Genomic DNA, 15,364 nt, shown 5'->3' with positions numbered 1-15,364 from the left:
GCTCCGTGGATGACGTCACCCACATGTGAGAATATGCTGCCTGCTTGTCCTGGGATAACAAATCTTAAAAAGCCTATTTTGACAGCTATGCTAGAAATGAACTCAGCAAGCAGGAAAGCCTGCTTGAGGACCCACTAAGCCTACTTCTTAGTGCAGATTATGTATCAAAATTAGAGTCTTCATGTTTCTATTAACTACATCAGCTAAAGTGCATCCGTGCTATATGCGTTTGTGCTATCCCACTTAGATTATTGCACTCTCCACATAGCGGTTTGTACCGTCTTTCAGTCTCGTAATTTCATTTTTTGTTTTCCTTCGTTCACTAATAATATACCTGAAAAAATTTTTGTCTCCCTTTCTTATATTTATAGCCATTTGCTCTTCCACTTTCACCAGACAAATCTCTCTCTTGACTTCTTTTGGTTTCATTCGATATTCCTCTTGAGTATTTTTATATTTCACAAACGCCAATTCTTTTGCCCAAGCCCTCTTGCCCCGCCGACTCCCCAACTCCCCGACAATATCGGGCCAGGAGGGAGCCCAAACCCTCCTGGTCACAGCGACCCCCTACCCCCACCCCGCACTACATTACGGGCAGGAGGGATCCCAGGCCCTCCTGCCCTCGACGCAAACCGCCCCTCCCCCCAACGACCGCCCCCCCCCCAAGAACCTCCGACCGCCCCCCCAACCGACCCGCGACCCCCCTGGCCGACCCCCACGACACCCCTACCCGCCTTCCCCGTACCTTTGTGTAGTTGGCCGGACAGACGGGAGCCAAACCCGCCTGTCCGGCAGGCAGCCAACGACGGAATGAGGCCGGATTGGCCCATCCGTCCCAAAGCTCCGCCTATTGGTGGGGCCTAAGGCGCCTGGGCCAATCAGAATAGGCCCGGGAGCCTTAGGTCCCTCCTGGGGGCGGGGCCTGAGGCATGTTCTGTAAGCAGTCAGCCAGCGCCTCTCCTCCTCGCTTGCATCTCAGGGCTCACCTGGAATGCTCTGGGGCACACAGTTTGCAACACTTCTCTAAAGCATTGCTATTGCATCTACTAGTTCAAAATGCAGAAGTAAAACTCATATACGGACTATGGAAATCGGAACACCTACAGCCCTACTATATGAAACTACATTGGCTGCCCATAACCGAAAGGATTATGTTTAAATTAGGCATCACTGCCTTTAAGATCCTGATAGGAAATGCCCCTGACTACCTAAAAGAAATGGCCACCCTACTCCAGGGTGCCTCCAACAGATATTCCACCAGAAATCTTTTCCACTTAAAATTCACAGCATGCAACAAGTCTAACATGCAAATTACCTTATCCATCCAATATCAATTAGCAAAATGTTAATTCAATGTCTTCTTGAGATAGTCAGGATAAAGCCTGTGATGCTGGTCAACTCCTTGCAACAAGGCCTCACACTGCACTGGGTCTGTGGTTATGTAGTGGCCGTCAGTTATCAGTTTAACACCTCGCTCGGTTATGTTGCTAGCCTTGATCTCTGCTGTTGTCATGGTACTGATTAAAAAGTTCTTGCTTAGTATAATACTTACTTTACTTAAGTTACCATTTAGACTATTGTACTGCATCTAGACTCTTTATTCGGTACTGTATTTAAACTTATTGTATGTTTTGAATTTGGACTCACTCTACTGTATTATATGTGGATTTATTGTATTGTATTAGTATTGTACTGTACTTGTTATTCGCTGAATGTCCAGCCTTCTTACAATGTAAACCGCCTAGAAGTCGCCTGACTATGGCGGTATAGAAAAATAAAGTTATTATTATTATTATTATTATTAAGCTGCAGTAAATTACCGAAGCCCATAGGAATTGAATGGGCTATAGTGCATTTACCACGGCTTTGTAAAAGCATTAATGTGTTCTTTCCTGTACTTTTGCTTAACTATTAAAATATACATTTATTTTTACTTTTACCAATACTTTGAACAATACTGCCTAAAATGACCCAGAACTCACAGAGCAATCATCACACTACTTTACAATAGAGAATGACATGGGGACAAATTTTTCCGTCCCTGCCCCATCCCTGCAAACTCTGTCCTCATCTGCACAAGCCTCAAACACTTTAAAATCATAAGTGTTCAAGACTTTAGTGGTTAAAGCAGAGCTTACAGGAATGAGGCAAGGACAGGGACAAAACTCACAGGGATGGGAAAAGGAAATTGAGTTCCTGCGGAGAGGGGGCCAAATTTGTCCCCATGTCATTCTCCAGTTTACCCTCATATATCAAGATGCACTAGATCAAGGGCTGTCCAGTCCAGTTCTCGAGATCTATTGGCAGGCCAGGTTTTCAGGATATCCACAATGAACATGCATGAGAGATTTGTATACCAAGAAGGCAGTGCAGACAAATCTCTCTCATGTATATTCATTGTGGATATCCTGAAAACCTGGCCTGCCAGTAGATATCGAGGACCGGACTTGGGCAGCCCTGTACTAGATGTTTTTATCACAGGCCAGCCATGAAAGTGCTCCGACACTCATAGGAATTCTATGAGCATCAAAGCATTTACCATGCCGACCCAAATGAAAAACCTCTAGTGCAGTTTAATAAAAAAAGGAAAAAGGGAGAGGAAGAGGTTTGGCAATTACCAATGACACCATATCCTACATAAGCCAACTGATGTCATTGCTCCAAACATAGCTATGTCTAAGAATTCAAGAAAAAAAATATACTTGTACAGCTTCATTTTTAGTAACAATTTCATGAATGGCAAATGATGATTGCTACATGTGTTTTTCAAATACAGTACTGTACACTAGACAATGTATTTCTCTTTTAAGGTAGTCTTAACCTCTCATGCTTCTTCTAACTTTAAATAGCTAAGATTTGGAACAAAACTTATAAGTAACACTTTGATGCTGGAAAAGCAGAACAAAAACTTCTTGAAAAAAATTTTAAAAGTAGATTCTTTATTTCTTCCCCACGTACTGGAGACTATAATTCCACTGATGGTGGAACTAGTAATTATGGAAGTGTAATTCACTACTCACTCTTCCTCCAGAGCACGTGCTATAGTGGGAAAAGACATTCGCCCAAACTGACCCCACCTTTACAGAAGAGTAAGACCTTGTAACATCCCTAAAACACGCTTCCTTTACATTTAAAGGATAGGTGACGTGAGAAATGTAACAAGGCCTAGTCGCCTAGGCCACCTATTGGACTCTCAGAAACCATGTGAAGGAATGTCCCCAAAAGTCACTCAGCCATCCATTTGCGGCATTCACCACTTTCTCCCCTGTGGCCCTCTCAACCATTAAGCAACAATTTTACAAAACAAAGCACGTGAGAGGGCAAAAGCTGCTGCCTATCCCAGCCCCGCCTTCACCTTCATCCCGTCACGTTAAACCGCCGCCTGCCCTGCCAGGCTTCGTTCCTCATACCCACTCCCCCGAGCATTCTGAATCCAGCCCAAACCCGCTCCTTTTCCGGACCGTTCCGGTTTGCACCAGTCCAAACAGGTTCAAACCGGTTTAAGCTACAAGGGTTTTTTTTTTTCCCCCTTTTACGCGTGACTCACGCTGGCCACTGACGTCAGCCGTGCGCGTGTGTTTTTACGTACGTGTAGTGCTGCGGTTTCTCGGGCTGCGCGTGCAGCACGTTGGCAGTCGCGGGGGACGCCGAGGAGGCCGCGGGGGCACTCGGGACGGGGCCCTTCGACATCTTCTTTATCCCTCTCCCCTCCTTTTATTATTCGCTCTGCGCGGTCCGCACGGCTCGGCCAGTGCGCAGGCGCCAACGCCATGAGGAAATGAAGAGCCCTTTGGCTTTCCCGCAGAGGATTTTGGGATCCGTAGTCTAGGAACCGCACTTAATCTCAATTTAGGGGGAATAGTTTACCAACTAAATAAACTACAAGACCCAGAGGAGAATTACGTCAATCTCCCGGATGGTGACGTAAGCTGAGATGATTTGGGGGAGTTGTAGTTCAACGGGGGAAGTTTTGTGTTCTGTCCCTAAAGTGGCAGGCTAATTTGTTCACGAATTTTTAAAGCTTAGGCATAAAACTTCAAGTAGAAAGAGATGGTGGAAAAAGCTAGCTTTATTTCAGATTGGTTAGGGTTTGGAAGTTTTCCCGTTTTAGTTTTGAATAGACATTTGGGTAGGGTTATGGTTTCCATATGACTCCAGAAAAAGGAGGACGGATTGAGACAACCGAGTTTTATTTCCATTGCTTTCAATGTGTGTCCAGCATACTGTCTCACAAGTGCCCAGCAGGATCTCTAAGAGTAGTAGATCTATTAATTGTTGCTCACACCCAGAGATAAGCAGTGGCTTTCCCAAGTCTACATAATTAATAATAGTGCATAACAAACACTTACTGGGTCTTCTACTTTCTATAGTTAAACAGAGTAAGAGTATTAGATGCCCTAAATAAACCTCAGTATTGCAGTCCCCCTCAATCTACTTTTAGCCTCCACCCCCACTACAGTGTTGATAATTAAACTTAAGCAAAATCATAATGGCACCAGGTTATGTGTCTGCTAAGTTTCCTCCATATGTGCCAAACCGGTCCCTCCACTCCTGGGATGAAATACTCCTCAAAATGCCCCCCTGGTCATGCCCTTCAACTGCAACCATCAAACGACAGTCTTACTCCCACTTCATACCGAGCCACTGGAATCGACTTCCCCCACAGATCAAATCCATTAACGAACTCCTCAGCTTTAGAAAAGCAATAAAAACATACCTCTTCACCTAAACTCCTGCCTTTAATCGATGGACTACAAAGAAATGTATAATGGTACCAGCACCAGTTTTTGTCACGTAAGGAAAACTTGTATTGTAAAATCTTGCACTGTAACTATGGCAAATCTAACATGTAAACTATCTGTGTGTCAAATTAAGATAAAACTTGTACTGAAAACCTTGCACTGTAAGGATAACTAAGGCAAATTGTAACTGGTAAACTGTATATTATCTATATTAATATTAGACCCCCCTAGTATGTGTCAGGTTAGGATAAAAACTTGTATTGTAAAGTTGTACTAAAATTATGTATGTTGAACCTGTAACCTGTTCTGAGCTCTTTGGGAACAACGATAGAAAACGAATTAAATAAATAAAAACCATTCCCCTCAGAAAGATCTTATAAAATACCCTAATTATAACTCTTATTTTTAAATATAACAATTTATTCTCTCATTATGTGTATACCAATATATGAGTAAATGGGCTATTTGAAAACTGCCCACCCTCCCCACAGATAACACTGCACACTGATGGTTCTCAGGAGCTATTGTTTTGCTTTGACTACAAGCCTTCTTTTCAGTCCCCCAGGAACTGCAACTTAGTATTTTGGCTCTGTATTTAAAGACCTTAAAGCTGCAAGTAAAGTAAAACACTCAGGGCCATATTGTATAAATGCTGCCGTAAGTTAAGCAAAAAACAAAAGGAATTGACCCAAAAATATCCACAATGAAGAAAATCCAGAGAAAACCAAAAAAACTCTGTGAAGTGACGATGTTCCTAAATGGACTTTATTTGAAAGTGTCAAAGTTCCAAAGGTACACTGAAATCATCCACATAAAATAATTTCATCCACATAAAAATGAATCATCCACATAAAAGCTTTCTATTGCAAATGCAAGCAGTGTCTCACTTCCGGCTCACCACACAATTGTTTCCCACGTATTCACCTTTATAGGACCCCCAGGGACCCCTGAAGAAGACTTTTTGTCGAAACGCGGACCGTGTTGGGTCCTGTATCCCCAGTGGACTAGATCCTTTAAGGCTTTTATGTGGATGATTCATTATTATGTGGATGAAATTATTTTATGTGGATGATTTCAGTGTACCTTTGGAACTTTGACACTTTCAAATAAAGTCCATTTAGGAACATCGTCACTCCACAGAGTTTTTTTGGTTTTCGCCGTAAGTTAAGCAGCAGTAGGCATCCTACTGCTGCCTAACGTAATTGTTTTAATGGCTTTAATTAGCGCAGTAATTGACCGTGTCATTTAAAACTGAATAAAAACTTGTTAACTAAATAGTAGGTGCTGGGAGGCATCTACAGTGAGGTGCCATTAACGCGTCTGCAGCAGGATGCCTAGTAGCGCCTTACGCCTAAGTCGGCATGGTTGGGGCAGAGCGGGACTTAGGCGCCATTAGGCGCTATTCACTAAAGAACTGACCTACATTGCAGGCATCTGATTTTTATTTTTATTTTCCTTAGGCTTTGTTAGCTGTGATTTTGTTAACGGCGCCTAACTGTGATTGACACACGGCCAGCGGCCATTTTTCGTAGACGCCACTGACTTAGGCGCCATTGACAGAATCCAGCCCTATCAAATGCATCGAAGCCCATTCAATTCCTATGGGCTTCGGTGCATGTACCGCAGCTCTGTAAAAGGGGCCCATAGTGAAATGTTGTAAGTGTTCCTCCTAAAAGCTACATGTTGCTGTATTTATTTTTGGAGATTTATTAATTGTCTTCATGAAGAGATTCGCCCAAGGTGGGGTACAACAGGTACAGGTTGACATAAAACTTACAATTGTGTTAACAATGTATCAATAGTAAAATGACCAAATAGTATAAATACAATCATTGAGGTAAATTTGGAAATGGCAGATTGAAACCATATAATAGAAATATAAGAAATGTGTATAGACAAGGCAAGATAGGCAATACAAAGTCATTGGGATAAACAGGTGGACAGTTGAATAAGATATGAGGAGCTGGTCTAAGTTACAGGGTTTATGCAGGAAGCTAGTCCTAGTGCATACTCTGCAAAAACTTAGGGCTCCTTTTACAAAGGTGCGCGGAATAGCGCGTACTAAATTGCCGCGTGCGCTAGCCGCTACTGCCTCCTTTTCAGCAGGTGGTAGATTTTTAGTAGGCTAGCGCACACTATAGCATGCGCTAATCTGGTGCGTGCACTAAAACGCTTAGCGCACCTTCATAAAAGGAGCCCTTAAACTTTCTTTTCCATCACTTAAATTCAATTTAAGTGATGGAATTGTTTCTATTGGCAAACTAGGGAAATCTTATTCATTTAAACTAACTGAGATAAGGAACGATATTCCCCTAAGGTTAAGAGAACTAGGTTCGCATCAATCTTTTCGCAAACATTTAAAAACTTGGTTATTTTCAAAATTGTAAGTTTGTTCTTCATTTCTTTTTTAATTTATTGGAAACCCAGTCAAGCTTTATTATATGAAGATGACCCGGTCTATAAATTCAAGTTTTAGTTTAGTTTAGGACAGCCACCGCATGTATTCGAGACTTGGGCGAAGCAGTGGCGTAGTAAGGGGGGTGGTCTGCCCCGAGCGCTATCTTAGTGGGGGGTGCTGGCACCCATCCTCCTCTCCGTTCCCCCCTGCTCTTTCTGCCCCCCCCCCCCCACTGCACACGTGTGACCCTTCCCTTCCCTCATACCTCTCATTTTCCCAGCACGAGCAGTATCACGAACTTGCTGCCTGCATCGGTGTTGCACCTCTCTGACGTCACTTCCTGGTCCTGCACCTAGGAAGTGATGTCAGAGGGAGAGCAGACATGACATGGGCAGTAAGTTCATGATGCTGCTCGTGCCGGGAAAATGAAAGAGGTTTGGGGGAAGGCAAGTGGGGCGCATATGGGGCACTGGAGAGAAGTAGAGGTAATCTCGTGTTAGACATCACCTCTTTGGGCCACTGTTGAAAAGGCTCACTGGTGGATATCACATTGTGCAATTTATTTTGATGTGGGTACAGATACTGACGTTTATAGAGAGGACCTTAGAGGTCTCATATGCTATGCAATCTTCATTTTGAGATATTAATGTACTTGAATATAGCTATAAGCAGACTATCTTAAGGCCCAGGTGACTTTGTAGGTTGTTTCTTTCTAGATGACTATACACATCTGTGGCCCACATGTCTAATCGAATCTTCCATTTGTGAGTCGCACAAACATATACAAACTCAATGCGACAGATCGAAGAGGAAGAGAGAAAAGGAGTAGGGGGTGGGGGGCTCGGAGAAGCAAGGGGACTATACAGAAGCTGAAACAGTTAACTGTCAAAGAGGTGGATCTTCTGGTTTTTCCTGAATGCGGTGTAATTTGTCTCCTTCCTGATTGCTTTTGGGGGAAGTTATTGTATTTGGATTTCAGTTGTATATAGGCACAGTTGTAGCAAAGATATTCGACTTAAGACTCACATGCCACTTGCATCACTTGCTTGTTGAAACGCTTCAGAATCATATACTGTATAACTAAGAATTGCATTTCCAATTGAAGAAGTTAATATTTCAGTATGTTTAACAGATCAGTAAGCTTTGCGTACCTCTTTTTTTTTCAGAATCTGAAAATGAGAGCTTATTAAGTAGGGAGGATGCAGAATTGGGGGTGGGGGTGGGAGAGAAGATCCTGAATGTGTAGTCCAGTATTTACTTTCTGCACATTGTATTAGAGCATCACAGAAACGGTAAAAGGAAAGGAAAACTTCACGGAGGCAAATTCTTATGTTCTTATGTTCTGTGTTTGTCATTTTCGCTGCTTCAGGCTGAGAAGTTGATGGCATTCTATAGACTAACCCCTTTTAGGCATGAGCTGTTGAGGACAAGAATCTATAAACTCCCTGTGTAATAATTTCCACAGATGTAAATACAGATAAATATTTAATATGAATAACTTTGCTTTGAGTGCTTTATAAAGTAATTTAAAATGTAGGATATTGCCTGGATTTCTAATTAGGTTTCAGTGCCACATCATTGCTTTGTTGCCTTTGATTATGAAAAATAATTCAGACACAAATACAATGAAGAATATGTAATATAACTGATGCAAAAAAAACCCCATGAAAAAGTGTCATGATATGGACTTCAAGTAATTGTTGGAATATAGTGAAGGAAGAGCTAAGACAAGGAGTGGAGTCCAAATAGTGAGTGGAATGCATGTGAAGATGAGGCCTGCTCTACCCAGTTAGCTGAATCAGCAGGAAATTGTTTACTGAAGAAACAATTTACAGTAAAAAAAAAGATCAGAACACGGAGTGGGAGATGGGGAAATTAATGGCATGTTTAGCTTTTGAAGTAGAATATTGAGCATGGCAACAATGTAATGATATGTACTTAAAAGGACAGAAATGGAGGATGGGAATAGGCACAAAGGCCAGAAAGTAATTTGTTTGTTTGTTTTAGCTGGGGTAGGGATAGGGAGGAATTGGGCAGATTGTATGTGATGTCAAATTTGCTGACATATAATGAAAATTGTAAAGGGTGAGAAAGGGGTATCTAGTTTAAGAAAGCAGGGGACTAAAGGATGAAGTGAGATGTTGTGAACCTACTAGGGACAGAAGGATTCTTTTACAAATCTGTGGTGCTACTGAGCTTAAAAGGGCATAGCATGGGATGTCTCAGGTGTCCCGCAGTAAATCCCAAATGGGGGTGTGCTACCCACTCAATGTTTTGGTTGAGGGTGTGTGTCTGTGCAAATCAGTTAACACATCTACATTATCATGCAATGAATAGCCCAGATTTACTGCATGAGCTCTTATCAATTGTAAAATGGGTGAAAATAATTGCTCGCATTGTAATTGTTTTTAATGGCTTTGCACTAATGGTGACATTAGCGCATGGTCATTAATAATAGAAATAGACAATCAGCCTTTATGTTGCTGTGGTACAAATGGCCTTTGCACATAGGAAAACCCCTCATAAGGACATGCTAAAGTCACATCCTACTTGCAACTTTGTAAAAGGACCTCAGAAAAAGTACTTGCATGTAATATGTAAACTGCTTTGGTTGGATTGGATTTATTTCATTTGATATACCGCTTGTATGTAAGTATTAAGCGGTTTTCAATACTATTACATTAGAAATGAAGGTTACAAAAACTAATACATTGGGGTTAGGAGTTACTTTTTTTCAGTTTATCAGAGGATAGAAGAAAGGCAAGGGGTCGACAGACAGCATGAAAGTACAAGAGATGAAAAAGAGCAGGCAAGGGAGGAAGTGGGACCCCTGGATGAGGGAGGCAGAAAAGGAGTGGTAAAGGAGAAAAAGGAGGTAGCAGACAGATTAAACACGTTCTTCTCGTCAGTCTTCACAAAAGAGGTCACATCCAATGTGCCAGAATCGGAAAAAACCTTCAAGGGGGATTAAGAGGAAAAATTATTATCAATAGAGGTGAGCCTTGAGGACATACTCAAACAAATAGATAGACTAAAAACTGACAAATCGCCGGGACCAGATGGAATCCACCCGAGAATACTGAAGTAGCTCAGAGACAAAATAACGGAGTTACTACAAAAGATTTGCAACCTATCCTTGAAAACAGGGGTAGTCCCGGAGGACAGCGAATGTTACACCTATCTTCAAAAAGGGATCCAGAGGCGACCCGGGAAACTACAGACCGATGAGATTGACCTCAGTTCCGGGGAAGATGGCCGAATCATTAATCAAAGACAGCATCAATGAGCATATAGAAAGAAATAATCTGATGAGAACCAGCCAGCATGGTTTCTGTAAAGGAAGATCCTGCCAAACAAACCTACTGCACTTTTTCGAGGGGATAAACGAACAATTGGACAAAGGTGACCCCATAGACATCATATATCTGGACTTCCAAAAATCCTTCGACAAGGTACCCCATGAGCGCCTGCTAAGGAAACTGTGGAACCACAGGGTGGAAGGGGACATGCATAGATGGATCTGTAATTGGCTGGAGGACAGGAAGCAGAGGGTAGGAGTAAAAGGACACTACTCTGACTGGGAAGCAGTCATGAGCGGTGTCCCGCAGGGGTCAGTGCTGGGACCACTGCTGTTCAATATATTCATTAATGACCTGGAAGTGGGGACGAAGTGCGAAGTTATAAAATTTGCGGACGACACAAAACTCTCCAGTAGGGTTAGAACTGTTGAAGAATGTAAAGAACTACAAAGGGACTTGAACAAACTGAGTGAATGGGCAAATAAATGGCAAATGTACTTCAATGTACAGAAATGCAGTCTTGCACATAGGGAAAGGAAACCCGATGTACAACTACAAGATGGGGGGATGGTATTGGGGAAAAGCAACCTAGAAAGGGACTTGGCGGTTTTAGTGGACCAATCAATGAAGTCGGGAACACAATGCGCAGCAGCCTCAAAGAAGGTGAACAGAATGTTGGGCATTATCAAAAAGGAATCACTACCAAAACCAAAGAAGTTATCCTGCCGCTATATCGGGCGATGGTACGCCCGCATCTGGAATTCTGCATTCAATACTGGTCGCCGTACCTTAAGAAGGATATGGCGACACTCGAGAGGGTCCAGAGAAGAGCAACAAAAATGATAAGGGGCATGGAAGGCCTTTCATATGCTGAGAGGCTGGAGAAACTGGGGCTCTTTTCCCTGGAAAAACGGAGACTTAGAGGGGACATGATAGAAACATACAAGATCATAAAGGGTATAGAGAAGGTAGATAGGGGCAGATTCTTCAGACTGGTGGGGGAAACAAAAACAAGAGGGCACTCAAGAAAACTGAAGGGAGACAGATTCAGAACAAATGCTAGGAAGTTCTTCTTCACTCAGAGGGTGGTGGATACCTGGAATGCGCTTCCGGAGGAGGTGGTAGAGCAGAGTACGATTTTGGGTTTCAAAAAGGGGTTGGACAAGTTCCTGAAGGAAAAGGGGATTGAGGGGTATAGTTAGAGGGGTACTATAAAGGATAACAAGTCTTAAGTAAAGGATCACTTACAGGTCACTGACCTGGGGGGCCGCCGCGGGAGCAGACTGCTGGGCACGATGGACCTATGCTCTGACTCGGCAGAGGCGATGCTTATGTTCTTATGTTCTAGAGCAGGGGTAATGAACACATGAGAATGAGTGACACAAAGACCAGTAAGAATTAGAGACATTGCTGGAGGGACATAAGAACATAAGCAGTGCCTCTGCTGGGTCAGACCGGAGGTCTATCGTGCCCAGCAGTCTGCTTATGTGGCGGCCCATCAGGTCCAGGACCTGTATAATCCTCTATCTATACCCTTCTATCCCCTTTTGCTTCAGGAAATCATCTAATCCCTTCTTGAAACCCAATAGCTTACTCTGTCCTATCACACACTCTGGAAGTGCATTCCAGGTGTCCACCACCCTTTGGGTGAAGAAGAACTTCCTAGCATTGGTTCTGAATCTTTCCCCTCTCAATTTTTCCAAATGCCTTCTCGTTCTTGTAGTTTTCGAAAGTTTGAAGAATCTGTCCCTCTCCACTTTCTCTATGCCCTTAATGATCTTGTAAGTCTCTATCATGTCCCTTCTAAGTCTCCGCTTTTCTAGGGAAGAGAACCCCAGTTTCTCCAATCTTTCAGCGTGTGAAAGGTTTTCCATACCTTTTATCAAGTGCGTCGCTCTTTTCTGAACCCTCTCAAGCATCGCCATATCTTTCTTAAGGTACGGCGACCAATATTGGACATAGTACTCCAGATGCGGGCACACCATCGCCCAATACAGCGGCAGGATAACATCCTTCGTTCTGGTTGTAATACCTTTCTTGATAATACCTAGCATTCTGTTCGCCTTCTTAGAGGCCGCTGCACACTGTGTAAACGTCTTCATTGTTTTGTTCACCAGTACCCCTAAGTCCTTCTCTAGGCTACTTTCACCCATTACCAGCCCTCCCATTGTATAGCTGTACATCAGGTTTCTGTTTCCTACATGCAAGACTTTACATTTCTCTACATTAAAGTTCATCTGCCATTTATTCGCCCACTCTCCCAGTTTGTTCAGGTCCCTTTGTAAATCTTCACAATCCTCCTTAGTCCTAACCCCACTAAAAAGTTTTGTGTCGTCTGTGAATTTTATAACTTCGCACTTTGTCCCTGTGTCTAGGTCATTAATAAATATATTGAACAGCAGTGGTCCGAGTACTGACCCCTGCGGAACACCCTTCTCCAGTCCGAGTAGTGGCCCTTCACTCCTATCCTTTGCTTCCTGCCCGCCAACCAATTTTTGATCCATCTATGTACGTCTCCTTCCACCCCATGGTTTCTCCAGTTTCCATAGTAGGCATTCATGGGGTACCTTGTCGAAGGCTTTTTGGAAATCCAAGTATACAATGTCTATGGGGTCCCCTTCATCCATTTGTTTGTTAATTCCTTTGAAGAAATGCAGTAAGTTCGTTAGGCACGATCTTCCCTTGCAGAAGCCATGTTGGCTTGTTTTCATCAGTTTGTTCCTTTCTAGATGCTCATCGATGCTGTCTTTTATCAGCGCTTCCGCCATCTTCCCCAGGACTGAAGTCAGACTGTTTGAAACAGTTCATGGTATGGCATAGTATGGGGTATAGTATTATCCTCCTTTTTACTAAACTGCGATAGCTGTTATTAGCGCAGGGCGCTGCATTGAATGCTCCACGCTGCTCATAGGAACTCTATGAGCGTCAGGAGCAGCGCAGAGCATTCAGCACAGCTCCCTGTGCTAATAACTGCTATTGCAGTTTAGTAAAAAAAAAAAAAAAGGGGGGGGGGTTAGTTAGACCTGTTTTTAAGAGTAATTCTCAAGCAACCAGAAACCATTTTTCCACCATCTTATCAATCTCCATGGGTACCGGTTAACTGAGTCTACTGCACTAGGTTTAGGTAAACTTATATATATATCAAGAGTGGATACAGATATAGGCCAGGCAATTTTATAAAAGGATTTTTTTGTGCCAGAAAATCATCCTTACCCAATGGTTGAAAGGTTGGGTATAGACAGCATATGATTTGTTAAAGCAAAATTAATGTTTTGGTGTGTGTTTATGGCCTAATTCTATATAAAATGCTAAAAACTGTGTGTGGAAATTTTGGCACAATTTAGTTAAATAATGAGCTAATTAGTGCAAATAATTGGGTGCTAGTAATCAATTATCAACAAAAAAGGAGGAGGGGGTCCAACCTTATCTGCAGAGAAAACACCAACCAGGAACAAACAAAACGAACTGCAGATGTGTACAAGATGCAGGCGAAATTTATTGTGACAAATATGAATATATATATAAAAACCTTTTTACCAAACAAGGGACCCAACACGGTCCGTGTTTCGGACAAACCTTCGTCAGGGGTCCGTGGTAAAAAAGGATTGAGAAATATGCCACAAAAAATGTAGGATAAACTATCATAAACCAAAATATCCGATGCGCCGAGAATCATCAACTCAAGCGTCTCAAAAGTGGCGATTCTCGGCGCATCGGATATTTTGGTTTATGATAGTTTATCCTACATTTTTTGTGGCATATTTCTCAATCCTTTTTTACCACGGACCCCTGACGAAGGTTTGTCCGAAACACGGACCGTGTTGGGTCCCTTGTTTGGTAAAAAGGTTTTTATATATATATTCATATTTGTCACAATAAATTTCGCCTGCATCTAGTAATCAATTATCAGCAAAGGTAGATAGATTGTGAGCCTGCCGGGACAGACAGGGAAAATGCTTGTGTATATGACTAAAATAATGTAAACTGTTCTGAGTTCCCCTGAGAGAATGATATAGAAAAATAAAAAATAAACTAATTAGCATCAATTAAAATTTACATGCACATTTTCAGGTGCTGGGGTGGGGTCGGCATGTTAAATTTATGTGTGAATCCAAAAAGGGGGTTTAGAAAGATCAGGGTATTCCTGGAATTTAGGTGTGGTATTATAGAATAAGGGAAATCAACACATAATTTAAGCAGGAGAATTTGCATCAGATTTTACTTGGCATGCATTTCGGTGCTAAATGCTATTCTACAAACGGTGGTCAACTCTGAATGCTGTTTATAGAATAGCAGTTAGTGTGAAATATCATCGGTGCCATTTATAGGATTGCATGAAGCATGCATGATAGTTTTGCTTATTATACATTTAAAAAAATGATCAAAGCTGCATGTTTTCAATATAATTACTGATAGTTTAACAAAGCCCCCTACTCACCAAGGTAATGTTTGTATAGGAATGCATGGCTACAGTGCAGATCAAAAAGTTTTCTGTGCAAATTAGAAATTTATTTGTCTTGATATTTTATATTTGCGTATAACTGAAGAATTTTAAAGTCTAATGGCAGAAAACGTAGTTTGTTTATCTGAAATGAGTCTGAGTGACTTTTCACAACCCGAACAGTAGCACAAAGACCAGTGAAAACTTCCTCTACAACACATTAACTTTCATTGTTGAGCTTTGCGACGAGGACAGGATACAAACCTAGCAAGAAAACAACCAATAAGAAGCGTCAAAAGAATACCGTGCGTGATTGGGTTACTTGCCTGTACAATAGCCAATCAACGCTTTACTTTAACAACCAATGAGATAGCTGAGTTTCCACCAATCACAAAGAGGACCCGAGCACGGCCTTTGTGTTCTGTGACGTCACCACGATGCCGGATATGCTGGCCAATAGAAGAGTCCGTTGGAATATCGTGTA

The 15,364-nt window shown here is 42.2% G+C and overlaps 1 protein-coding gene across 2 annotated transcripts in view; it reads right to left on the bottom strand.

Moving 5' to 3' along the window:
• The window catches only part of UNK (unk zinc finger), a 125,159-nt gene extending 121,350 nt beyond the window's left edge, over nt 1-3,809 (bottom strand). Inside the window, exon 1 of one of the 2 annotated variants that reach the window (XM_033960639.1) lies at nt 3,590-3,809. In XM_033960639.1, coding sequence (XP_033816530.1) covers nt 3,590-3,690 — 101 coding nt within the window. In that variant the 5' untranslated portion in view covers nt 3,691-3,809. Of the gene's footprint in view, nt 1-3,355; nt 3,484-3,589 lie in introns of those variants that run through there. The other variant, XM_033960640.1, reaches the window with a different exon arrangement.
• Nucleotides 3,810-15,364: the final 11,555 nt, after the last annotated feature.

The sequence above is a fragment of the Geotrypetes seraphini genome, chromosome 10 (assembly GCF_902459505.1).
Source record: "Geotrypetes seraphini chromosome 10, aGeoSer1.1, whole genome shotgun sequence".
Classification (NCBI taxonomy): domain Eukaryota; kingdom Metazoa; phylum Chordata; class Amphibia; order Gymnophiona; family Dermophiidae; genus Geotrypetes; species Geotrypetes seraphini.
Note: the sequence above shows the minus strand (reverse complement) of the source record. Positions and strands in the feature narration are given on the sequence as shown.